This window comes from Trachurus japonicus, chromosome 7 (assembly GCF_045865225.1).
Source record: "Trachurus japonicus isolate A0001 chromosome 7, Traja_1.0".
Classification (NCBI taxonomy): domain Eukaryota; kingdom Metazoa; phylum Chordata; class Actinopteri; order Carangiformes; family Carangidae; genus Trachurus; species Trachurus japonicus.
Window position 1 is genome coordinate 225,847 of NC_140913.1, and position 27,271 is coordinate 253,117.

The 27,271-nt window shown below is 43.3% G+C and overlaps 2 protein-coding genes across 4 annotated transcripts in view; both read right to left on the reverse strand.

Annotated features, from left to right (window-relative positions):
• Window positions 1-7,017: 7,017 nt before the first annotated feature.
• On the reverse strand, window positions 7,018-24,892 carry nsun5 (NOP2/Sun RNA methyltransferase 5). Its single transcript, XM_085780674.1, has 4 exons — window positions 23,802-24,892; window positions 18,929-19,136; window positions 14,963-15,127; window positions 7,018-7,804 (listed from the first exon to the last, which is right to left on the reverse strand). The coding sequence occupies exons 1-4, from the start codon at window positions 24,724-24,726 to the stop codon at window positions 7,615-7,617; spliced, it is 1,488 nt and encodes a 495-aa protein (XP_085636800.1). The 5' UTR covers window positions 24,727-24,892; the 3' UTR covers window positions 7,018-7,614.
• A 442-nt stretch (window positions 24,893-25,334) lies between these two features.
• Window positions 25,335-27,271, reverse strand: part of mybl2a (MYB proto-oncogene like 2a) — a 31,758-nt gene continuing 29,821 nt past the window's right edge. For all 3 annotated transcript variants that reach the window (XM_085780675.1, XM_085780676.1, XM_085780677.1), the window contains one exon: window positions 25,335-26,777. In XM_085780675.1, coding sequence (XP_085636801.1) covers window positions 26,199-26,777 — 579 coding nt within the window. In that variant the 3' untranslated portion in view covers window positions 25,335-26,198. The remainder of the gene's footprint in view (window positions 26,778-27,271) is intronic.

The following is a 27,271-nucleotide window of genomic DNA, read 5'->3' on the forward strand; positions in this document are numbered from 1 at the left end:
ATGTCTAGACATCCAAAGGTCATACAGACTGCAAAATAAACCCCAATTACACAAAGTACTTAAGTACTTTGTGTAATTGGGGTTTATTTATTATTTTTATTACACAAAGTACTTAAGTACTTTGTGTAATTGGGGTTTATTTTTTATATTTATTTCATTATTTTTAAGAATACAACTACACAATTGTGTAGTGTGTGTGTAGTTGTATTCTTTGCCACTTACATAAGTGCATATCAAACTGACATCTGACACCACAGCACCTCTGCTCTGCCAATCTTGCTTAACATTTAATTTTTATAAGATTAGAAAACCCTCATATAGATATAAATAACAATCAAGCTACATTAGTAGAGCAGGATCAAAATGTACTTATTATCTTTTAAAACCTACAATAAAAACAAGCAAATAGAAGGGATATGCCTCTGTTTTGGACATATAGCCCCATTTCTCACAACCGGAGCATGTATCTGAAGCATACAGACCATAATTTCACCGATCCATCAAGTATCAACTATCCATCCTCTGCTTCACCATGTATCTCCGCCTATCTTTCACAGCAGGCAGGCAGGCAGGCAGGCAGGCAGGCAGGCAGGCAGGCAGGCACGCACGCACGCACGCACGCGCACACACACGCACACGCACGCACACGCACACGCACACACACACACACACACACACACACACACACACACACACACACACACACACACACACACACCTGTTACTCTGCTGTCTCTGCTCTCTGGTCGGGCTGCCTGGTTCTTTTGGGCTAGGTGATGGACGGTCCAGACGCGCTGGTTTGACCCTGGTTCGTGCCGAAAATCTGGGTCGTCAGGCCGGGCTGGGCCTCGGGCGTTACTGCTGAAGTCGGTGTGGTTTTGGAAACAGTGTGACTGACGTTGCTGTTAAACATGCAGCTCATCATAAACACATGACAGTCCAGGATCCTTTTAAAAACGTCATCCTGTCGCAGTTCATTCATGTTGTTTACCAGAGACCGGACATTGAAGAGGAATATGCTGGGCGTCCCGATAGCGCCACTACCAAAATGAGGCCAACTTCACCAGTGACGGCCGACGAGTTTAGTACTCTGTTTTGTCCGTCCCTCTCCCTTATAACTTCGCCACAGTGCAACAAGCGTCCGTCAGTGCAACCTGCATGTGCGGTAGGCTAAAGTAATCCAAGTAATCCTTTTTAAGAAGAAAAAAGAAAGTAACTGTAATCAGAATACATCAATTTAAACTGTAACTATAACGGAATACAGTTACTCATATTTTGTATTTTAATTACGTAACGCCGTTACATGTAATCCGTTACTCCCCAACCCTGGGTATACCTTACCTGGTTGAAGGATTTGATCTACAAAGAAAACACGATACAATATAGTAGAGATTCGAAGCACGAGTTAAACCCAGAGAGTTGAAATTGAGCAACAGAATATGATGAAGTGCATAAGAGAATGCAAGCATAGATGCAGAGGCAAACCGTGAAGACAAAGTGAGATGCATGACACTCAATGCTATGCAGTGGAGATGGTAGAATGATGCGGCAGGTTATGCAGAGAGATGCAAGACTGCGAGAGACCGTAATGCTATGCAACAGAAAGGTTAGGGAGTCTCGAGAACTGCAATCCTATGCAGCGGAGAGGTTTGACAGATGTGAGAGACTGCAATGCTATGCAGCAGAGAGGGAAGAAAGACTGAAATGCCATGCAACGGAAAGGGAAGAAAGAATGAAATGCCATGCAGCGGAGAGGGAAGAGAGAATGTAATGCCATGCAGCGGAGAGGGAAGAGAGAATGCAATGTTATGCAGCAGAGAGGGAAGAGAGACTGTGATGCTTCATGCAGATAATTTAGAGAGATGCAAGAGACTGCAATGCTACACGGTGGAGAGGGAATAGTGATGCGAGAAAACTGCAATGCTATGCAGTAGACTAGAGAGATTGCAATGCTATGCTGAGGAGAGGGTAGAGAGTGGTGTGGGAGACTGCAATGCTATGCGGAGGAGAGGGGAAAATTATGTGTATGCAGAGAGAACGCAGTGCTGGAAGCGACTGAATCGAGATACCACCACCAGAGATATGCATGCTTACCGGGCAGATAAGGTTTCAGAGATTTTTGATTTTCTTGACGAATGTAGGATGAATAGGCTGCTGACAACCAGCGCCCCATTTGCTGGAGTGAAGCAGGTGGAAGCTAAAGTGGCGGCTCTTGTCTGAAAGAGTAGCCTGAATACTGATGAGTTCAGATATTGCACTGCAGGAGCCTTCCGGAGTGAACCAGGTTTTTCTAATGCTCGAAAACCCATGACGAGCTAATAGAAGACGCTGACGATGAGATTCTAGGTTTGAGAACGGGCCCTGCAAGGAACGGATGTATCATGCAGAATATACAGAGTGATAGGCACCTGTTGTCGTGCGCTTGAGGGGAACATTTACAAATTCTCTTCAGCGGATCTAACTGATCTAATGATGGGAAACTTGCACTGAGGAAGACTCCCCCCAAAATAAAGTATACCATACTTGGTTAAAGAGCATCAAATCTACAGGGAAAACAAAGACAGCAAAGATGTTAGCTAGTTAGCCCGTCTATGGCGTTTTACATTATACGTTAGCATTAAGCTAGCGGGCTTTATGCTTAGTTGTGACACTGGCTGTGTGTTTTGAACATTGTTTCAAACTATGTGGGTTTGATTAAACATCTTTGATGCTTAAATATTGCTGCTTAATATATTGCTTTACTCCTCTTTTTATTTTATGTATGCCATTTTTACTGTAGGGCAGGCTATAATCTTCAATTTGGAGTGACAAATAAAACCTTGAAGCAAGAAGATTTTGCCTTTTGTTTGACATTGATATACATACAGTAATTCAATAACAGTTGTAAATAAGGTTTATTTTTTTAATATTTTACAGTTCAAAAGTAAGCTCACTACTGTCTGTCCCATAGAAGAACATGACAGCAGCAGCCTGTCAGTCAGCAACAGGAGGACTCTCCTTTGTATTAGAATTTGAAAAATATAAATAATCGTTTTTTTTCACCACCCCTAATATCGGATCAATATCGGTATCGGGCCGATATTGAAGGCTGCAATATCGGTATCGTATCGGAAGTGAAAAAGTGGTATCGGGACATCCCTAATTTTGACCCTGGCGTACCGTGATTTACGCCTTTTCTGAGGAACAGGAGGAATTGGCGACACCGTTGCTGAGTCAGAGAACTGCAGTGTGAGAGGGAGAGAGGAGCGCAGAGCACAGTAGGATTTTTTGAAGTAATTGTGGTAGTGGTGGACCGTTGATGCTGGCAATCCAACCCGCTCTATGTTAATTGATAAACAGAGCGGATTGAGGATTTTGCTTTTTTGATTAGGCTATGTGTGTGAAGTCCGACAAGGATCAAACCATCCAAGTTTAAAAACACACCGGCAGCAGCGCACACTGATCTGCAGACTAGACTGTTATTATTCTGTCACCTGAGTTAACGAGGTGCACGTGTGTTTGGAGCTGACGAAAGGAGAGAATAAAGAGCGAGACAACGCGGCCCTGAGGAGGAACTATGAAGGACTCAGCTGTAATGGAAAATGACCTAAACCGAGTCCAGTATAGAGCTGTAACTGTGAAGTGGAAAGGCGTGCAAAGTAATGGTAACTATCGTCCTGCTTCCTACATTGTTTTAACATCTAGGTAAAAAAAAAAAAAAGATTTTCTGGGATAAAGGGGCAGATTACATAAGATTCTTCTTCTTTCTGCTCCCTTTTGTTGAGATTTGGGAGGTTTTTGTTTTTATTGTGGCTTATTAAAATGCAAGATCATTTTTCTGACTGATTTATTGCCCGATATCGCCGTGTATCTGCTTTCGGAGAAGTTCCGCTTTTTTCCCCGGCCTCTGCCGGCCTCGTTGTCACTTTGTTGCCGCTCCACAGAGCGCACATGGCTAATTAAATATGCACGTGCTGACCATATATAGTTGTATATAGGCGTTCCGGGGGCGGAGTAAGAGGTGTGTTCACGTGTGCACCATTCTTGGGTCCGGTGTGATTTATTGCGGAGAGTTGTGCGTACGCACAGTTTGATAGATCTGAAAAAGGTGTAAATATTTTGGGTGTACGCCATTTTCGTCTTTTCGCCGTAAGCAAAAATGTAGTAGCAGTTTTACACCCTCTTTGATAAATGAAGCCCCTGAGCACGTTAAAAACCTTGGTGTGATTTTAGATTCAGAGTTTTAACCTTCATGTTAAAAACATAACAAAGACTGGTTTTTATCATCTTAAGAATATTGCCAGAGTGCGGCCAATTTTATCACAAGCCAACACTGAGACATTAATGCATGCTTTTATCACTTGTAGAATTGACTACTGCAACGCTCTTCTCTCTGGTCTCTCTAAGAAAACCATCGCTCCATTCGAGCTACTGCAGAACTCAGCTGCACGAGGACCAGACAGAGAGCACACATTACACCGATTTTAAGGTCTCTGCACTGGCTACCTGTCAGCTTCAGGATTGATTTTAAGATCCTTTTAATGGTTTTTAAAGCTCTTAATGGTCTCGGTCCCAGTTACCTATCTGATTTGCTTTTAACATATGAACCCTTTAGAACTCTCAGGTCTTCAGGCAGCGGCCTTTTAATTATTCCAAAAGTTGCTAACAAAACATATGGTGAGGCCTCATTTTATCATTACGGCCCACGCCTATGGAACCGACTGCCTGAGGACTTGAGGAGAGCAGAGAATCTGGACATTTTTAAAAGCAAACTGAAGACCTACCTTTTTAGCCTTGCTTTTAACTGATTCGTACTATTTCTATTATTCTGAAACATGCATTTAATTTAATCTATCTTATTTTCTTATTTATTTGTTTACTATTATTATCTTTTTTATTCTATTTTAATTCATCCATTCTTTTCTCTATTTTATCCCACTACACCTGCCTATTTTACTTCATTTTACCTAGTGTCTTTCTACTCTTCTCTTTTTATCTATTTTACCTCATTTGATCTAGTATCTCTCTTATCTTCTCATTCTATTTTACCTAGTGTCTTTCTCGTCTTCTCAATTTTATTTATTTTACTTCATTTTATTTAGTGTTTTCCCCACTGCAAATGAGTGAGTATTAGATAGCGTTTCCCCGATAAAATCCAATGTTCTAAAATTATTGTGTGAATGTGTATGTGTTTGCGAATCTATGTATGTCTCCCTAACATGTGTTCCCTATGTCTCCCAATATGTGTCCCTTATATTGCTTGTTTTTAACATGTGAAGCACTTTGAGCTGCCATGAAAAGTGCTATACAAATAAAGCCTGATTGATTGATTGATAAGCCCCATCAGTCAGCCTGTAATTTATAACCAGTCAAGAGCACTCATAAGGCCCTTGGTTTTATAAGTCATGATTACAAAGATCACCTTTGTAATCATTGGGGGGGGGGCTTCTATGGTTTTGTATTCCAAAGACCTTGACTTCATCAAAAGCCATCTGAAAGAGCAACCTACAAGCAACAGTTCCAGTTCTTCAGAGGAGAAGAATTGTAAGTTTGGACTTCCAACAGGGAAATGTTCAAGAAAACTCTGAAATACTGACAGGCTCTCTAGGAGATTGCATATCTCCCTTGTTGGCTTTTTAGCACTGGCTAAAATCCTCCACACCTACAAAGCCATGAATGGTCAAGCATCATCATATTTTAGAGAGCTCATAGTTCCCTACTGTCCTATACTCTCATCTAGTACATCTAATTGTGGTTCTTAGAGTTTTTAAGAATTAAATTGGAGGTAGAGCCATGAGCTTTCAGGCTCCTCTCCTGCTGAACCAACTACAGTCCGGCTATGGGAGGCAGACAGCCTTTTTCATTTGGAGACAATTCTTGTAAACTAGCAAATGGTTAGGATGGCTCGTTTTGATTCTATAGACTGGGGGATTCCCACTATGTCTTGGCCTATTTTGGCCATTTTACAGTGTGAATTCCAAACATCTAACACCTAGTGTGTATGTGTCACACACTGAGGTGAGCAGCAGAGTGGCCGCACCGTGACCGCGGTCCGCTCCAACTGCCTGGTGTCCCCATTGCGCACCACGCGTCTTTTCAGTCACTTGTCCAAGCTCTCTCTCTCTCTCTCTCTCTGCTAATGTGCACGTCGGCTCTATGCAGCCACATGATTGGTTTGGCGCGGTGGAAATCTCAATATCATTGGTTATTTGTATTGTCTGCCAAAACATGGATGAATGAAACCTATTGACCACGTCTCATATTTCTATCGAAGAAAAGTTATTTCACAATTTATAGCGTTTTATCACCCAGCCCTGGGTGGGCTATTGTCCCTCCTACCTGGGAAACAGGAGGGAGACACAGCTCTAACTACACAACACGACAAGCACTGAGAGCCGCATGTTGCAGTGACGTTAAGATAAAAAAAAAAACCCCGCAAATAAGCAGACGAAAAGATGCAATTTGCCACTTAACTTCTTGTCGATGTATTATTTGCGGGGGCTTTCGGGGGATCTGGTGACGGTGGAGGATCTGGGACTGATTCACTGTGGACCACCGCCAGTCTGATCAGGTCCATCACAGCACAGCAGCTACTGCCCCGCTGTCTGTCACATTAACACATACTCTCGCGTATCAGTGCAATCTCGTTTACATTACATTAAGCCGACATCAGGAGAATAATGAGACGCGATGGTAAATTAATGAAAATTAAAGTATGATAACGTACAGATATAAATATATTTGTTTCTGAAAAAACTATCATGATTTTGGAGGGCATTCTTGGTCAAATTGAGGGCCAAATGGCCCGTGGCCGCCGCTAATTTCCGACGCGACGCGAGCGACAGAAATAGAAACGGGGCGTCGGGCTCTAAACGTCGTGTCGCGCCGCATCGCGCTGCGTCGCTCGCGGCGAGTTAGGACATTACAATAGGAAGCCATTAATTTAGCAGCTGTCGCTCGCTCGCGTCGCATCCAGTTAGGACACGGTGTGAGGAAGTAAATGGAATGGAATTCAACTCTAAGAATTTTCAACGTAAACATTTTGGACCATTTTATCTTGACAATTTTCATGTAACAGCCTGAGGAACTAATGCCTAAGACATTACTCAGCAGCTGTAATCAACAGTGCAAGTTAAACTCAGAAAGTACACATCTAAATAAGTAATCTACTAAACAATAATCTTACTAATTTTATCAAAAAATACTTGGTGAATTTCTGCTTACTGTCCACGTTCGAAAACCTCACTGCAGAATAATCTTTTACAATATTTCTATAACTTTTACCTAACACAGTGATTAAGAAAAGGGAAAAGATAAACTTCAGGCATGTTCAAATGAAATCTATTAAGAATGCAACAGTCAAACAACTCAACCATAAACATTCATAAACATAAGGACCTTAAAGATGAACCATCGCTAAAACCAACAAAGATCATTGCATTGTTTGAGCTGGATTTGAAACAAACAGCTGAACATCATCCTGAAAAACAAATATAAAGGAAAGACACCAAGAGATTCAAAGAGTATTGAGCAATAATGCGGTACAGATTTGATGAAGTAAAAAAAACAAAACTTCTTAATGAATGTTTTAGTTACACAGCACATGCAATCTTTTCAAACACACTAAGCCATTTTCTAATTTTTGGTACACACTGACTGTTCCTGCACCCTCTTCTTCTTCTTCTTCTTCTTCTTCTTCTTCTTCCCCTTCCCTGGTTTATTGCTGGTCACCGAGTCTGCAACAGGTGTCTGTTTATTCTCTGTCTCTGAGGCTTCAGGTCTCTTCTCAAACCCAGCTAGATTCTGTGCTGTTTCCTCAGGTTCACTGTGACAAAGGAAACGGCAAAAGTCTCATTGCAGCTTGATATAACAGATTTTCTGTATTTACCTAGTAACAACATTAAAGTTCATCTCAGGTGATCTAATCACGTGTGGTTCGCTCAAGTGGTCAGCTGCAAGTTAACATCAGGGGTAATTCATACTTGCATGCGCTTCTATAGTCTCATACATGCATACCATTAAGTTAGAGAAATAAACTGTACACATTCATGCAAATAATCATGTCTATGGAACAACATAATAGTAAATGTACGTAAATGTATGGCAGAATGATTTGGGAAATGTGTGGGATCAATTGTGTGTGTAACAAAAAGGGACTCGCGTTGGCTTAGGAGGTAGAGCGGGTCGTCCACTAACCGGAAGGTCGGTGGTTCGATTCCGGGCTCCCCCAGTCTGCATGTCTATGTGTCCTTGGGCAAGACACTGAACCCACACTTGCCCTGTGTGTATGTGTGTGTGAAATAGGGCTGCCACAAACGATTATTTTGATAGTCGACTAGTCACCGACTATTTTTTTCGATTAGTCGACTAATCGGATCATACGTAAATTCAGGGTTTCCCCCAGTGTATTATAAGCCTGGCGGGCCGCCAGGCCTTACTTGCCCCCCCGCCAGGCTAAGCATCGTTTATTAATTTTTTTAAATCAGTTTTTATACTCCATAAACACGTGATCAGGTGTCTTTTTCATCACCTGACAACGTCACAACTTCGTCACGCATAACGGGACACGTCACGGACATCATGCTCATCAGACCGCATCTATGTTCAGCCCGCTGCTTCACCAGCTGACCGAGAGGAACGCACCGAGCCCACGTTAACGTGAGCCGAGCCTATGGAGCCGAGCCGCGGCTCCAAGAGGCAGTCAGCTGCTGTAGCATGGCTGTTAGCTGTTAGCTGTTAGCATGTCGTCCCCTGCAGCGTCAGAGCTCCGGACTCCTGTGAGCCGCGGGGCTTTGACTGATGTGAAAATGATCCATTGTTTCATTTTTCAGCTCGTAACGTTTGCGATCACACACGTTGTCTTCTCTGGTCTAAACAGTAGATCCGTGAGTGTCACGTTTCCATGACGACTGACCGGAAAAAGAGCGTGGTACAGTACGTCATGTGTAGCCTCTGTAACGTGACTCCAGATGTAAAAAATCTCGGAGAAAAGAAAAAAAAAAATCTGAGAAATAACGCTACACTTCAACAATGAGACACCAGGCAGTTGTTTTTTAGTTTTAATGCAAAGAGTTAATGTTATTTATTTAAATATATATTTTAGGCTATAATTATTATTATTATTATTTTTTGTGGTTGATTGAACAGTATTTCAAGAGTGCCTTTCTGTAAGACTCTGCTTAAATATGTTACATACATGTCTTATAATAACAGATGTTTATGATAATATTTTCAAATTTCCAGTCAACTTTTAACATTGATCTTAAGGCCTTATGGAATCACTTCTTCTAAATGCTACTGCTCTGTTACCTACAGGGCCCTGCCATCAGTCAATGGTCAGGGTCAGGCCCTGTCACAAAAAAACACGCTTGGGCACCGGTGGCCCACCGATGGGCCGCCGATGCCACCCTACCACCAGGCTTAACAAGTTTTCTGGGGGAAACCCTGAAATTGAATGTAAAACATACAGCTTATCGCACCAGCATGCAGCTGCTCTTATATACCATCATTAGCTTTCAGCTTGAAGTGTTTGGTATGCTAACTAAAAATAAAGACAATTAAGATGATAGTTCATTAAACTTTTAATGAAATATGCAGCTTGTAGCAACAAACAGTTCTTTAACTGTAGCATAAAGTGCAAACAGCTGAGTAAAATAAGGATAAGGCACTGGCCTAAACAACACCAAAATAAACACTTAAGGTTTTTTAGGTTTTTCTTTCCTTCATTTGTCTCTGGCATTAAACATAGCTACATTTAAATAAAATGAGGTAGACACATGAAACTAAGGAATTATTCACAATAATAAAGTTTTGGACACACAGTCCCGGTTTCATGGAAGGAAACCACAATTATCCAGTACCTAAAAAGTGTAGACCTGTCTTACCAAATGATTTTAGACCTATTGCTCTATGTAAATGTATGGAAAGGGTAGTACTGGGTCGCTTAGCAAACTCACATCTGCTACATAGTCTACAGTTTGCCTATAAAGCACAAAGAGGTACTGAGGATGCCACTCTAGCTCTCCTTCACAAGGTCAGTAAGCATATTCAACATTCAGAGGCCTACGCCAGAATTTTATTTATTGATTTTAGTTCAGCTTCTAATACTGTCAGGACTGACATTCTTTTAAAACTAAAGAGCACTTGACACAAATGGTCACCTGATATTATGGATTAAGAATTTTTTAACAAATCGACCCCAAAGAGTCTCTGTACAGGGTACCATGTCTGATGAAATTATTTTAAACACAGGGGAGCCTCAAGGCTGCGTTTTGTCTCCCGTCTTATTTTCCATTTATATTAATGAAATGCAAATTTGTGACAGTCAGTTTAGTCTAATTAAATATGCGGATGACATGGCGCTGGTGGGTCTAATGGTCAATGGAAATGGGGATTTGGAGAGGGCCTACTTTGATCATATACACCGCCTTGTGGCCTGGTGTGAGGAGAGCGCCCTCCGCCTAAATTCTACTAAGGGAGCGTTCGTTATTTATGGAATGGGCCACCGGAGGAAAATGGGGGGGGGTCATGTCATAATATTCTTTGTTGAGGGGTGGGTCCACAAAAAAAAAAAAAGGTCAGTGAGGGGGGGTCATTCAACATTTTGTCTGGAGGACACTGCAATGCCCAAAACAAAAACAAAACAAAAACGGGACATTTCAAAGCTGCAAGCACTGATGACAATGAGAGCAACGGCCCCCGAATCACAACGTTATTTTATGTTGCCCTGATCTGCCCTGAGTTGGTTTCGAACCCGGGTCTCCCGCACCGCAGGCGACGATGCTAACCGCTTCGCCAAGAACTCAATAAGGATTTTGCCCGCGGCTTAGCACGTCTTTTATGGGTGAGTGAGTTTAACTTCAGTACCATACAGAGGCTACGCTGCCTGCCTGCCTCATTGCTTAACTCTACATAGTCTGAGCAGCACGTACGTTCACGTTGCTTTTGTGAATTGTAAACAAACAGACGCCCCCTCGGTTTTCGCGTCCAGCAGTTTAGCGGCTAATTCAACTGCAGTGATGGATAACTGTACCGGAGACAACTTCATGAACTACATTTGAGGAATAAACGGCAGCTTTTACCTGACGGGAGACCGACGCCTGAGCTACGGTAGCTAACAGTTAGCTGGTTTTACGTACTTTCTCTCTCTCTCTTTCCCCCTCTTTCTTACACACACACACACACACACAGATATGACAGTTGTCTGTCATATCTGTCGTAAACCTTGTAATAATACGTTGTTGTTGAGTACGGTTCACATTATTGTTGCTTCGGTTTGAGTGTGGATTAATTGTTAATGGCTTGTTGTGTAATGTGAGCTGGTCCAAAATCGCGATTCTGTTATTGATGAGTTGGGTTTTAATAACAGCTGATAAATGGCATGGATTGATGAGAAGGTGTTGCACACATGGTTGTCAAAATGAAATAATGTAGTGTCACGCGCTACGTGATGCGATGTCACGTGTCGATGGCTGGGGGGGGGGGTCATGTATCTTTTGATAAGGCTTAATGCAGGGTCATGTTAAAATTTACTGACTCCGACAGGGGGGTCATGTAAAAAAAAAAAAAAGTCCTGTGAATCCCTCCGGTGGCACTGATGATAAATAACGAACAGTCCCTAAGACCAAAACTTGTTGAGGGCCAGGGCTGGACAACCTACATGTCAGCCGGTTAAAATTGGAGGCCAAGATGTTGAGATAGTCAGTAGTTTTAAATATCTTGGTATCATCCTAGACAGAAATTTGAATTTTATTGAACACACTGACCACATTTTTAAGAAAGCAACCCAGAGACTGTTTCTCTTAAGGAGACTTAAAGGACAATTCCAGGCGAATTCAACTCGGGGGTGTATTTTCCTAATATTTTAGGTCTAGAAGAAGGAATCTGAAGATTTTCAGTTTAATCGCTCCTGTTTTGCGGTAGTTGCGTCTGTCCCCGCATCGCCACGGCAGCAATGAATGGGAGCGGATGCAAGTTCCGCTGCTTAGGCTGTTTAGGGGCTGTGTCCACCAGACGCGTTTTCAGCGCTCTGGGCGTCTATTTTACATTCAAACCCTATTGAGTTGGGCGCTCACAGCGCTCAGCGCCCTTGGCGGTAAAACGCCCTCGGCGCTTGCTTCTTTTTGTCGCGGCGCTCAGAGCGCTTCGAGTTGAAATCTGTTCAACTTTTAGAACAGCGCTACGCTCGTCAATGTCACTTTTCCCCGCACTGACCATCAGAATCAAGAAGGGGCGGGACTTACGTTACCGACAGCAACACAACCGGAGACGTGGCTCGGTTTATATCATGACCCACACTTGTATTGAAGGTAGGCCGACCTCAGGGTCCATGTCAAAAGCTGCTGCTAATGCTATTGTGTATTTCTGACACTCGTTGTAGTGTTTACATTAAACAAGGCCAGAACACGGAAGTGTCAGAGGACTCGTTTTGTAACCTAGCAACAGCTGCATTCTGACGAGGGAGAGAGAGCGCGCTAAGCGCTGGGAAAGCAGCGCTGAGAGCGCTGTCAGAGCTGAAAGCGCGTCCGGTGGACACGGCCCCTTACAGCCCTCAAAGCCGCAATTTTTCCACAGACAGCGTCAGATGGCGACTCAAACATGCACCCAGAAGTTTATTTACTTCAAGCAAGCCGACATGTTTGTAAAACTAGATCTAATTCAGAGTCTCCCGGAGTCTCGCGTGAGACCCAAGTTGCTGTGCTTGGTGTGTTCACGTGCAGTGGGAAAGCTACCGTTTGTGTCATAAACACAGGAATATCAACTCTTTACTTGCTTCAAGTGAAAAAAACTTCTTGGCGCATGTTTGAGTAGCCACCTGACGCTGTCTGTGGAAAAAAATGTACACTTGAAGCAAGTCAAGAGTTGATATTCCTGTGTTTATGACAAACGGTAGCTCCCACTGCGCCTGAATACACCAGCACTGCAACTTCGGGCTCGCGCGAGACTCCGGGAAACTTTGAATTAGATCGAGTTTTACAAACATGTCGGCTTGCTTGAAGTAAATAAACTTCTGGGTGCATGTTTGAGTAGCCATCTGACACCATCTGTGGAAAAAAAAATTGCGGCTTTGAGGGATGTAACAGCCTAAGCAGCGGAACTTACATCCACTCCCATTCATTGCTGCCGTGGCGATGCGGGGACAGACACAACTACCGCAAAACAGCAGCGATTAAACTGAAAATCTTCAGATTCCTTCTTTTAGACCTAAAATGATAGGAACATACACCCCCGAGTTGAATTCGCCTGGAATTGTCCTTTAACAGCTTTGAGGTTAGTAGGAGAGTGCTGAGGACGGTCTACACCAGTCTGCTGGAAAGCATAATCTCATACAACATTACATGTTGGTATGGGAATCTGGGGGCCAAAAGCAAAAGTAAACTTACAAAAATTATAAACACAGCTAGCAAAATTATACTGAACCCCCAGAGGCAGCTAGGGGAAATTTATACGACCCAGATTAGGAGGAAAGCCTCACAGATAGCTCAGGATCCTTCACATCCCCTAAATCATGCATTTGAAAGACTCCCATCAGGAAGGAGATTCAGGGTCCCTGCATCAACAAGAAATATTTTCAAGAAATCCTTTGTACCTTCATCAATTGTCTTGCTAAACCAAATTAGTGAATCAACCAGGGTCAGGTGACTTTGATACTGAGAGCTGTTTATTTATTTTACTCATTACTCATTTTATTTTTATTTATTTACTTACTCCTGGATCTTTTTTATGCTTTTTAACAGACGGGAAAGGTGCGCAAAGCTCTTGTGTGTCTTTGTGTATTTTATTGTGAATATCTGTGACTACTATGTCTTTTATCTTGTATGAGGCCAAAGATGAATTTCCACAGCAGTGGACAATAAAGACTTTCAACTTCAACTTCAACTTCAAGTGTTTTCTTGGGAGTGAAACACTTGATGTTGGGTTGATGTGAGGGTCTAAGGCCAGAGGAGACAAACTTTGTTATGTTGGATTAAATTTGTGAGTTTTCTGGGGGGAATATTTGTATTAAGTGTGTTATGTATAGACTGTTTTATGACAGAATAAAAGCAACACAGACCAACATAAGCAAACAATTATCTTAGGATGATGGCAAGTAAGCATTAGATGCTAAAACTTAACAAAAATTATGTGCCATGAGGACTTGAAAAATTACAGAAGCCCTGAAGGGTCATACATACATACATTTTATTCCATCCGTTTTCCCGTGATAACGAGATAATTCCTCAATTTTCTCGTGTTAACAAGATAATTTTCCTCCGTTTTCTCGTGATAACGAGATATTTTTCCTCCGTAGCTGGTCAACTATGTAGTTGAGGCAGAAGTAAGCGGAATGTGTGAAAGTCTTAAATAGTTCTATCTTCCGACAGCAATCACTTCTATAGAGTGTTTGGTCTGAAACACGGGTCTGTCAGTCACTCTGCTCTGCTGTAAGCCGAGGAGAAAACTTTCATTGTATCCTACAACCTTTATCCAATGAGGAGAGAGAACGGCATAAAGGGGCGGTCCTCTCTGTGTGTGCAGCCATGAATATGGTGGCGTAGGACGAGGGCGGGGACTGCTAACTCCATCTGCTGACAAGAAGTTAGCCAAAACCACCAGATTGCTTACTTCTGCTTTAATGACGACATCAGGCTTAGTTAGATTGCACCTCTGATAAAGCTGAAGCCTTGCTAACCATCTTCTCAGATGACGCACACTAATATGTACATTATCTGTAATAGCAAGGCTTGTTTTCTCGAGATCTCTAATTAATTATCTCATTATCATGGGAAAATGGGGGAAAAATATTTCGTTATCATGAGAAAACGGAGGAAAATTATCTTGTTATCACGGGAAAACTGAGGAAAATTATCTTGTTATCACAGGAAAACGGATGGAATAAAATGTATGTATGTATGACCCTTTAGGGCTTCCGTAAAAAATATGTATTATTTATAAGATTATTTAAATTAGTACCAATAACCTTCAATGACAACCCACTATTTACCTTGGCTGGACAATGTGTCTCTGGTTCATATTTCCCACCTCACTGTATTTCTCCAGCACAGCCACAAAGAAGCCGTGTGTGCGGGTCTTTGTGGTGCTGGCACGCAGGCACTGGGTGAGTGGTTCCAGGCCTCGTTCAGGCCACTGAGCCAGTAGAGGAACCAGTCTGGAGGAGAAAATTCATAATAATATGGGTATTAATTCTAGTTTCACTGATATTTTAAATCCAACAGCTCGAATACCTGCACTTTAAAGAGGACATGAAACAGTCAGCCAAATGAATACAGTTCACTAAACCGATTCCCAGAGTACTTAAAAATTGTCAAACTAGCGCATGAAACGTAACCATTAAGGAGAAAATTAAAATTAATTAAATAAGTTTAGTTTCACATTTTTAATTAGACACGTTCTGCCATAGTAGCTCACACACACAAACACACACGTCACACAGCTTACGAAGTTGATTAACAGTTAACTGTCTTAACACCAGTGTTGCCTCTGGCTTTCTTTTTCTTTTCTTTTTTTTTGCCCGCCGTCAGGTTGTGAATTAATTAATTAATGCTCGTGACTCCGGCCGTGTTGGGTCCGAGATTCAACAAGCCGGTCGGGTTTTACCCATAGACTTACCGGCAGTACGCCCGTTTATCACCAATAAACACGGTAGATGAGGAGGGAGTGACTGAGCTCAGGCTGTAAGACGGGTGGGGTGGGGGGTCCGCGGCGTGGACCGGTGCGGGTCTCTGACTGCAGCAGGGACTATCATGTCTCTCCTCCACTGTGAGATTGGGCAGCACCCGCTAATGGTTGAAAACATTAAAACTCAATATACAGTCACACATGCAGCTCCATGTTGTCCCTGCGTGATGTTTAGGGACAGGTCAGGGCAGTCGGTGGACAGACAGAGAGCTTTAAGGTTGAAGTTTATATTAATTAAGGGTGCACTGTGAGACTGTGACCGACCACATGTCAGCTTTAGGAGAGGAAAACTCTGCTATTGTCAGCTCCACCGCGACGAGCGTTTTTTTTTTTTTTTTTAAATAGCTCCGTGGTATCGACCCGGCTGAAACACGGGTGCTTAGACATGGGGTCGGTTCCGAGTGAAACCGGAGAGACACAACCCGAGACCGGACACCAGAGGAAGAAGCAGGTCGGATGTGCACGAAATGCGCGCCGCTACGGCATCGCTTTGGGTTGTGAGCGCACATGACGCGCATCTACATTTAAAGTAAAACGGCCCTCATGTACACACGCTTTTTAATCAAGGCGGCGGCCAAAATCACAGGCAGGGAAAACCCTGATTAAGTTGTTGCTGTCCGTCTATAAATATTTGTCAGTTGCGCCTGCACACGAGACACAGAGGGAGGAGAAGTACGCTTCCTGTGCGACCACCCAAGCGCCCGAGAAGGCGCGAGCAGTGCTTCCGGGGTCTGACCGCGAGGAACAAGACGTAAACGGGAATAATATGGGTCTAATCCTGTGCCTTCACAGTTACATTTTTTACCGTCTCTGTCTGAAGTTGTCATTCACTTTCACTGTCTGCCAGCGGAGTCAACCAATCCAGTAGGGTTGTGAACGATAAACCGATGCGACCGGATATTCGGTTTAACAAGTGAGAGATTCGGCTGTATCGGTAGCAGCCTCCTGAATCGATACAAATTAGCCATGAATTCCTAGATGAATCGGTCGTAGAGTCATGAACCGGTTATCGCTATGGGCTAGAGTGCTTAGCCGTTAGCGGTGTCTTTAATAGCTCATAAATCAATCAACGGGCCACGTATAAACATTTTTTTCCTGCGAATATCTTTGTTACAACACGATTCGCTAACTGGAGTAGTTTCATGTTGTGTCCAATAACGGAGGGGACGGGGGGTTTAACAGATGACGTCCTGATGTTAGCTTTGCTGCTGCTATTAGCACACTCCCCATCCAGGAGCTGCTCCTGTCTCTGCTGCCTGCTACAGGTAGACAACCTGGTCCGACCTGCGGGTGTTGAACACTGGACCCGACGTGGAAGCATAGACTAGGCTATTAATGAGCGATAACTCTAAACCCGGCTGAAAAAAAGCAGCCGTCTTCGCTGTAATCGCCGCGACCGGCAACTACGTTTCGACGTATATTTTGATTTGAGCGTTAGCTGCTGTTAGCCACCGCCTGTAGCTCAGCTAGTTAGCTTCATCGATAAACAAACGTAATACGTAGTAGTCTTGTTGCTAAGGCAACTCCGCTGCCAGCCCCTGGAAGAACTGGTTCTTAGCTCTGACCCAGCAAGGAGTTGGTGCTGAACCAAGAACTGGTGCTGAGCAGGCACGGGCTCCGAACCAGCACCGGAACCAGCTCGGTGGAAAAGGGCTAATTACAAAAACGTTCTCACAGATATTGGTCCATGTCAAAGAATAAATACATTGACATGTGATTTTGTTGTTATTCTCTTTTTCTTCTTTCTTTTTTTTGCCAGTGCTTTAAAGCAACAATGCTTGGGGATATATTTGAAAAAATATTGCAGTACTACTGTAAGTCACTTTCATAGAATTCTTTATTTTATAAAATATCTAGCCTACAACAAATATTAACCGTAGAATCGAATCGTCCTACACTGTATCGAATCGGATCGAATCGGTCTGTATTAAAAGGATATCGTTTTTGAATCGAATCGTAATCTGTGTATCTAGATTCATATCGAATCGTTTATCACAGAGAGATGTGCAACCCTACAATCCAGTGATGTCACACACTGGCGACCGACAAAGATGGCTGCGCCCAAGCTAAAAAAACTAATGAAAAATGTGAAACTAAACTTAAATTTTCTCCTAAATGTTTACGTTTCATATGTTAGTTTGACAATTTTTAAGCACACTGGAAATCCATTTAATGAATTATGTTAATTTGGCTGGCTGTTTCATGTCCTCTTTAAGGAGTGATGGATGATTCCATATTGCATGTATTTGCAACTCCTCAGTGAAAATGAACAAATAAAAAATTATTTACACTTACAACTCTTGACTTAGTAAGTCTGTACAGAGGAAATTAATACTGGCAGTGAGTGATTCTGACTGGCATTGTATCAGAAAAGTACAGTAAGGCCAAGGTCAGGTGAGAGCATCATTCTGATACATTAAAAATAAGAACACAAGAGTATTTTCAAATCATACTACTAATATGCAGAGCCATGACCCAGAAGTTAAAGGGATAGTAGCATTTTTTTAAAAGTGGGGTTGTATGATCTACAAATAGCCTACAAATAAAGTACTTTAATTGCAGTAGAAGACTCTCTACACTCCTCCTGTTAGCAACGCCAGCCCATAGCCCTACCCAGAGATTTACAACATACAGTGTTGTGAATGGACCCAAAGAAACTAAGATTGCGGCCTAAAAGAGGTTTTACCTGAAAAAAAAATACACAGTTCCATTGTTCACTATAATATAATTTTTCCAGCCCCTCAAAGTGCAGGAAAAACGCAGTTTTTATTTGGAGCTAACCAACTGCTGATCGCCGGGCGCTAACCCTGGGCCGGAGGGATACGTGAGTTGGTTAGGTCCAAATAAAAACTGCGTTTTTCCTGCACTTTGAAGGGCTGGAAAAAATTATATTATAGCAAACAATGGAACTGTGTATTTTTTTCAGGTAAAACCTCTTTTAGGCGGCGAAAATAGGCCGTTTCTTTGGGTCCATTCACAACAATGTATGTTGTAAATCTCTGGGCAGGGCTATGGGCTGGCGTTGCTAACGGGAGGAGTGCAGAGAGTCTTCTACTGCAATTAAAGTACTTAGAGGCTATTTGTAGATCATACAACCCCACTTTAAAAAAATGCTACTATCCCTTTAAGAGTCCTGCATCTGTACATTTAACCCTATGGCTGTCACTGAACTAAACTGAACCTGAATAATTTACCAAGCCAAAAAAACTCAAATATTTGCAGGGATAAGCCCATAATATTTACATTTTGAGTGCCAGTGCACTGCTGTTACCTGAAGCCAGGGTTCTGCTGCAGGCAGGTCTTTATAACTTCCTCGTTTTCCAGGCTGTGGATGGAGCAGGTGGAGTAGACCAGCTGCTTCAGGCGGGGGAACCTGAGGGCATGGTTCAAACACCGCAACTGGAAAGAGGCCAAGGAAGTCAGGCGACCCAAATCTTTCTGTTGGTCATCAGAGCTATTGTCCCAGAGGCACACCATACCTGGAACCACAGATATACAAATTGTATCTTATGAATTCTGGTGCAATCTTAAATCTGCCAAGCAAATACAGTAATGCTGTATACTGCACAAACAGACATTTAAACAGGTATTTGGTATCACAGTCCGGTGTCTGCTTATCTGATTATTTGGCTTTAGACCTGGTTTGACCAATAACATGTTAGGCAAGGCAAGGCAAGGCAAGGCAATTTTATTTGTATAGCCCGTTTTTACAAACAGTTTGTCTCAGAGGGCTTTACATGGCATCGTAACAACATCCTCTGTCCTTAGACCCTCACATCGACTGAGGAAAAACTCCATGGAAACCCTTTTAACAGGGAAAAATCGGAGAAACCTCAGGGTGAGCAACAGAGGAGGGATCCCTCACCCAGGACGGACAGACGTGCAATAGATGTTGTTACAGACAAGAAAACAGTTTACAGTTTGTCACAGAATGTGCGAAATATGGAAATGTTAGCAGGAGTTGATGAAGGCAGTCTCTGGTGAGGAGAGGAGAGGAGAGGAGAGGAGAGGAGAGGAGAGGAGAGGAGAGGAGAGGAGAGGAGAGAAGAAGAGGATAGGAGAGGAGAGAAGAGGAAGGGAGGAGGGGAGAGGAGAGGAAAAGGAGGAGAGGAGAGGAGAGGAGAGGAGAGGAGAGGAGAGGAAAGGAGAGGGCTCTGTGTAACCAGATGTGTCCCCAGCAGTCTAAGCCTATAGCAGCGTAGCTATAAAATGGTTCAGAGCTACCTGAACCAGCCCTAACTAAAAGCCCTGTCATAAAGGAAGGTCTTAAGTCTAGACTTAAATGTAGTTAGAGTGTCTGCCTCTTTGACCCATGGAGAGAGCTGGTTCCACAGTAAAGGAGCCCGGTAACTGAAGGCTCTACCTCCCAGTCTGTTTTTAGAGATACTGGGAGTCACTAACAGACCTGCATTCTGGGAGCGGAGTGCTCTGGTAGGACAGTAAGGAATGATTAGTTCTTTCAGATAGGTTGGAGCTTTATCATTAAGAGCCTTATAAGTCAGCAGAAGGATTTTGAAGTCTATTCTAAATCCTACAGGAAGCCAGTGGAGAGAAGCTAAGGTGGGAGAGATGTGCTGTCTCTTCCTAACTCCTGTCAAAACCCTTGCTGCGGCATTCTGGACCAGCTGGAGACTCTTTAGAGAGTTTTTCGGACATCCTGACAGGAGAGAGTTGCAGTAGTCTAGCCTAGAAGTGATAAATGCATGTACTAGTTTCTCAGCATCACTCTGGGAGAGGATATTCCTAATCTTAGTGATACTGCGCAGATGGAAGAAGGCGGTCCTAGTCACGTGTTTTATGTGGGAGCTAAAGGAAAGGTCCTGGTCAAAAATGACTCCAAGGTTCCTCGCGGTTGTGTTACTGTTGATAATTAATATTATAATATTGTTTATTTTGGTTGATCAAAAGCCTGACAAAGTGGATAAAGCATGTCTTGCAACTAGGGCTGTCAGTTTAACGCGTTAATTAGATTAATTAATTACACCGCAAATTAACGCGTTAGAAAAATTAACGCAATTAATTCTGAGTGGCAATTCAATGCGCGAGCACTTTAAATTTGGCCCATTGAATGACCCTGGCTACTTGGCAGTGGCACATCACGGTAGCATAGCACCGAGGAACTTGTCCGGACGTGTTGGTCACTTCACACCTGCATCGCTGGTCAAAGCAGAGTGACAACAGACTGACCGACATGGAGGCGACTCACAGCCCGGACACTGCCCGCGGAAGCGGAGCGGGAGCAGCGCTCGTCCCAGGCGCTTGGCTGGCTGCACAGGGAGCTGCTTCTCCTGCTCTCTCCCCGCCGGTCAAACATCGACTCCACTCACATCTCTACCCGTCTGTACTCGGTTTTCCACACACACAGGTCTGTCCCTAGCTCTGTATGAATGGATGTGTGTGTCTCGCGTGCAGACGCAACTGACAAATAGACGGACAAGCAACAACTTAATTACCGTAGATGACCATTTAGTAGCCCGGGCGTTTAATATGCTAAATCGACTTGGACCCCAGGCGTTTATAAGAACCAGGCGCGTATTTGCAACTGGCTACAATTTATTTTTGCAATGAGCAGCACCAGACCATCATGCAAAGAACGAAGAGGTCACCATAGCACCACTGGAACAAAACTACTTTTTCCCCCGACGCATCTTTATTGACATCAGACAATAAATACAAAGACAGTTTGTCTGTGTAACCGCGACACAGGGAGCTGATCAGAGCAGTGTTATGAACGTTAACGGAAGGGGGGGTCGATCGCGGTAATTTCAACACTGTACATTAGCGCATTTATCTATATCCCTATATCCCTCAGTCTAGCGCGCCTGTGTTTGTGTGTCTGTGTGTGTGTGTGTGTGTGTGCGCCTGCATGCGAGAGAGAGCGAGAGGAGGGGCTGACTGACAGAAGAGGTGAGAGCCGGTGAAGCGCTGTTAAAAAAAACAACTTTTGTTTTCTGTGCAAGACTATGGTAAACACTTAATCGCCCGGGCGTTTAATTGAACCAGCGTTTATTATGCCAAATGAGGTCGGACCCCGGCGGCTATTAGAGCACAGGCGCGTATTTGCACGCGGGCGATTATTTGGTCATCTACGGTAATCATCATTTAATTATTTTATTTTGAAAATTGACCGGATTCTCTCGTCTTTTCTGAGCCCGACTTCCTGTCTGGTACGTCTATCCAGCTCGACAACAGCGCTCCGGCTCGTGTGAAAAATAGAACAGATGACGAACTGAAGCGCTGCAGCGGCCGCCCCACAACCCGAGATGTGCAGTCAGAGAGGGACGTCACGCTGCGAAGCGGAGCGGCCGCGTCCCTCCAGACCAGACGCTGATTTCTCCGCGGCGGTCGCAAGCGCCTCTGCTCCTCAGCTGTTGTTTACTCACATTCAGAGCTGTTTTTTTTACATCATGGATAAGTAAATAACCTCATATAATTATAATGCCGTGTGCTGTGGGTCAAACAACTTCCACTTCGTCTCTGCCACTTCGTCACTCGTCTCTGCCTCTCTCGCTCTTTCCGTGTTTGTTTGTGTGTTTTGTGTGTGTGATCTGAAACTGCCTCCGCTCCAGGGCGCTGCGCTTCGGTTCCTCACCTGACCTAATGGGCTCTATGCACAGCTCCACTACTTCTTGAACTTAATGCTGCTCCTTTGTTTCCTGTCTTACATTATTGGACACACTGATTAATCCAGGTGTGTCTGACCATTGTGACTACTCAGACACACCTGGATTAATCAGTGTGTCCAATAATATAAGACAGGAAATGAAGGACCTGCCTTAAATTCAGGAAGTGCTGGAGCTGTGCATAGAGCCCATTGGTTTGCTGGGATGTGCTTGACCATTTTCTTTTAAATTTCATTTATGAAACGCACTTCACCAATAAAAATGTGGATTTCAAATCTTCTCTAGGTGTATTCAATTGATTAGTCATGCAATACAATTTTGTAACATCCTAGAATTTGAATTCTTTATTTGGGTAACTTTAGCAGATATAAGATTAAAATGCGACTAATTAGATGAATTAATTACAAATTCTATAATTAATTAGATTATTTTTTTTAATCGCCTGACAGCCCTACTTGCAACTTTTCCCATTACTAGTAATAAAAGTGGTTAGATCAGACTTTAACAATTTTCTACAATAGCTGTAATAGTTCAAAACAACGTGTAAAGGAGTTACTGTTGTAGCATCTGATTAGCAAACAGCCTGGGAAGACACTACCACTGATGTCAATGCACCTGAGCAGCTATGATGCAGATAGTGTGAACAAAAAGGTTACTAATTCTAACTGCCTGTGTGTCCAAGATGGGCTGTGAGCACAAATAACTGTATGAATCATGATTATAAATTCACAACCACAGGCTGCATAGGCCTGGCAATTTACAAGCACATGTGTACAGTAGGACTGTCAATGAATATTTGAAATTCGAATGTATATTCGAATTATAGTAATAAAAATGAAATTCGATTATTAAAATATGATATTCGAATATTAATAATTTATTTTTAAATTATCTTCACGCGCACAACCACAACAACAGCAACTACAACTTCCTCCTACAAATGCACGGTCGTCGGTGTGACATGCAGAACGCAGCAGGACGCAGCAGGACGACTCCTCAGTCCATGAGTTTCATGTCTCAGACCGGATCATGTCAATCCAGCTGCAGAAATATCCGGGGGACGGGAGCGCCGCGGTAACCGTAGTAACTCACACAGACACACACACACACACCTGTCTGTGTGGTCACGTCTGGAGAGAAGCAGCTTCTCTGTTTTCCCAAACTACCGAGTGACAGCGTCAATCGCGCATTAAAAAAATAGTGCCGTTCACTGAGAGCAGTGATGATCCTCTGCACTTCATCGCGACTGTGCTTGATCCGCGTTATAAGGATCATTACTGGGATGTGGGAAGAAAACATGCTGGCTCTTATCCCGTTTCCCGAGCGAGCCGTTTGCTCGCGTCATCACAAAACTTGTTTGACATGAATTGATAAAGGCCGAGTAAAACGCGGTCTTTTTTCACGTATTAATATGCATATAATGTCGTTGCTGATTTGCATTGTGTAGCTGTTTGTTTTGTGTAATGTGTACAGGCACATGCTGAAACCTGTATCATGCACACAGCAAACTGGTTGCAGTACCTGATCCACTGCATGAGGGATCCAGCAGTACATATTCAACATCTTTATACTGCAGGTTGTCAGGGTCCACCTTCAGAAAGTCCTGGTTAGCCAGCTGCTGACAGGTCACTCCAGCTCGGAGCAGGAGAGTAGACATGGTGGCCAGACGTTTGGCATCCAAATCAAATGCAAACAGCTTGCCCTTGTTCTTCATGATGGCTGCCAGGTGACTGGTTTTGTTGCCAGGAGCAGCGCAGGCATCAATGACGTGGCTGCCAGGTGTGGGGTTGAGGAGATAAGCAGGGAGACAGCTGGCTTTGTCTTGCAGAATGATATGACCTGCCTTGTACAGGAAGTGGTCATGGAAGTCGGTTTTAGGGGGAAAAACAAGCAGCTCTGGTAGGTGCAGGTCCCTCACGAAGTCCTTCTGCTTTAGAGCCAAGTCATCCAGCTTGAAGGCCTGTCCCTGGTAGCAGAAGCCATCCCTTTTAAGGTAATCTACAACATCTTCCACGGTGGTCTTCAGTGTGTTCACACGCACATACCTGGGCAGGTGGTCACCCCCGGACTTTCGGACTGCGGCCGGGAGCAGGTCTTCATTTCTACTGACCTTCTGCTTTATCTTCATACGCGACAGCTCCGCCTGCAGTCTAGGACGATGTTTCATCATCGTGGTCTTCCAGGACCCACCGCACTTCAGGCCCCGGCCCAGGACCAGGTCGTACACCAACACCTTGGCCAGGTGCACCTTCAGCTTGGTCTGTTTGAGCAGCTTGGTGGTCTCGATGAGCTCCTGCAGGACGGGGGAAAATTTCTGGGTCTCACAAACCAAAGCGAACAGCTGCTTGATGTTTCCAAATCTACTGTCGTAAACCAGAGTTTTCAGAGCACCCTGCTTCTTTTCGGCTTTTTCCAGGATCTCTGCAGCTTTTGTGTACAGAGCCATGGAGAAAACGAACCTCTTGCTAGTTAATAAAGAGATTAGCTCGCTACTTTTTCAGCCCGTTTCTGACGAGTCACTGGTGACATCGAGCGTAACTCATTCCTCGTCCTGTCGAAATATCCCAGTCTCTCTTTCGCTATTAAGAAAGGTAACGTAGCAGGTTGTTTTTCTCATCACTTTCTCATCTGCTGCTGCATGCACGCACGCACATGGTAACTTCAGAGCTCAAACCTCCCCAGCGGATGTTGTCATCCTTCTTCCTCGGTGTTTATTGGCGGCTGGTGCATTACCGCCACCGACTGGACTGGAGTGAGGCTCACAGGAGATGACAGTTCTCTGAAATGCTAAAACACCACTTCATGCTCCACTGAAACCCTAGCATCAACATGAACCCATTCATTGATCACTCACGCGTTTGACAAAATCATAAACAATTTTCACCGTCCACACAAAATATCACCTTTTTGCAAAGCTCTCACTCATTTTCACCATAGACTGTAAAAGATGTTGATGTTCACTCATCAAAACACATTGTGCACTGTAATGCACTCGTCATGCACAATGGTTGCATAAGTTAAACACATCCAGCTAAGTGAAAAGAATCCAGTTCATACAGTTCCATATTTATTAGCATTGTATTAACAATTAACATTGCAATAAAATCAGTCAGATGATATTCAATGTACACTATACTCAGTCTACTACAGTCAAAGTGTGTCATGATATTTCCCATCAACAGCAACAACATTGTTGAGGACTGGTAAAACAAAAAACTTTGACAAAGAAGCTGAAAAAGTGTCATTCAGATCGATTTACCAACATCTGCACTTGCGTACAGCACCCAAAACAATATACAATGACCTTAAAAAATACACTAACCATGCAACCACTGTGGAATTTACAGGCCAAAGAGAAAAAGCAATTACATTTTAACTTCTGCATTAAGAGAGACACAGGCTGGCGTTAATATTTTGAACACTTTTACTGTCAATCTGGTTTGAGCCGGATTTTTAAAGTTGGTTTTTATGGCATTAAAGTAGATATGTGCATTGCTGTCAGTATCCTCTTAAAATATAACCAGTGGAATTAACCTTATACTGAATGACTTTCATCAGTTTTCATTTCTTCCTCTGACAGCACAGGGTTTTTAGCTTCAGCAAAGAAAATGTTTGTAGTCTGATGGTAGGTCACTGGCATGTTGCATCTTGCTTTTTGTTTTTTTTTTAAGATATAGTCACTGTCCTCGTTTTCAATACTCATTTCATAGTTTGCTAATTACCTATGACTGCTCCCTACCACTTACTGCAAGGGTGAAATGAAGTTTGTTTAATCTAATGTTAGAACAATGTTCCACAAATTAGTGGAATGCTGGGCAGAAAAACAACTGAAAGTAAGGATGAATATCCATTTAAATATGATAAAAATTAAGTAAGTGTGGAGGACAGATGAACTAGATCAAATTATGAGTTGAGCCATCAGCGTTTAGAGACCCTGCTGGGATTTTTACCATGTTTTGACTTTAAAGAGTTTTTGTACAAAAGGAGTCTCTCTGTGGTGTGAGGTGGCAAGCGGTTTCTCTTAGCTCTTACAATACATGCTGCCATTTGACAGAGCCGGTCGAAGCCTCCTGAGGTGGCTGGTATTGCTAGCAGCTTCTTGGCAATGCCCTGGAGCTTGGGGAACCGAGTAGCAGACTTCCAATACAGTACAGTGGAGCTGTTCCCCCACAGTGGTTCAGACAGGTACACATCAAGCTCTGACCACTTCATGGTCTTTGAAGGCGATTGGAGGAAGGTGAAGATGGACTTGCGCTTGAGGTCATTTCCATTGACTCTACTGAGATTAGCCTCTACTGGTGTGGTGACTTGGTTTTCCTCTTCACCGTCCTGCCCCTTTTTGAATTCCTTGTTTGTCTTGTCTTCATCTACTTCCTCAGAGGAAGACGCTGAGGCCTCTATGCTTTCTAACGTGGCTTCCACAATGGCACGAGCCTGATGTTTCGACAGAGGAGTTAGGATATCCGTCTGATCCTCCCGTTTGGCATCACTAAATGGCTGAAAATAAAAAAAGGTGACAGAGTGAGAGTTCTTGCGGTTTTTTTGTCTGATGCACTCATGTCGGTATACAGCAGAGATGTTCACAAGTCTTTTTTTGCAAGTCCAAGTCAAGTCTCAAGTCTTTGGTCACGAGTCCGAGTCAAGTCTCAAGTCTTTGAGGGGTGAGACTTCATCAAGTCTCAAGTCTTTGGTCACGAGTCCAAGTCAAGTCTCAAGTCTCAAAAAAATAAAAGTCTCCTGTCTCTTCTGGTTGTAATGACCCTTCTATCATCTGCTGCTATCCGGTCTACTAAGAGTAGCTACTGCACAGCTATATCTAAGATATTCAAAGCTTTTACTGTAGCTTATTATCACTCCTTTATCTATTAGCATACAGTATTGATTAGTTGTTTATTATATGATCACTTTGCAAAGAAAACACACAATGAAAGCTTTCCTTTATAGGAAACTGTATTCTGAGTCAAGAAAGAATCAAGACTGCTCTGCCCCTC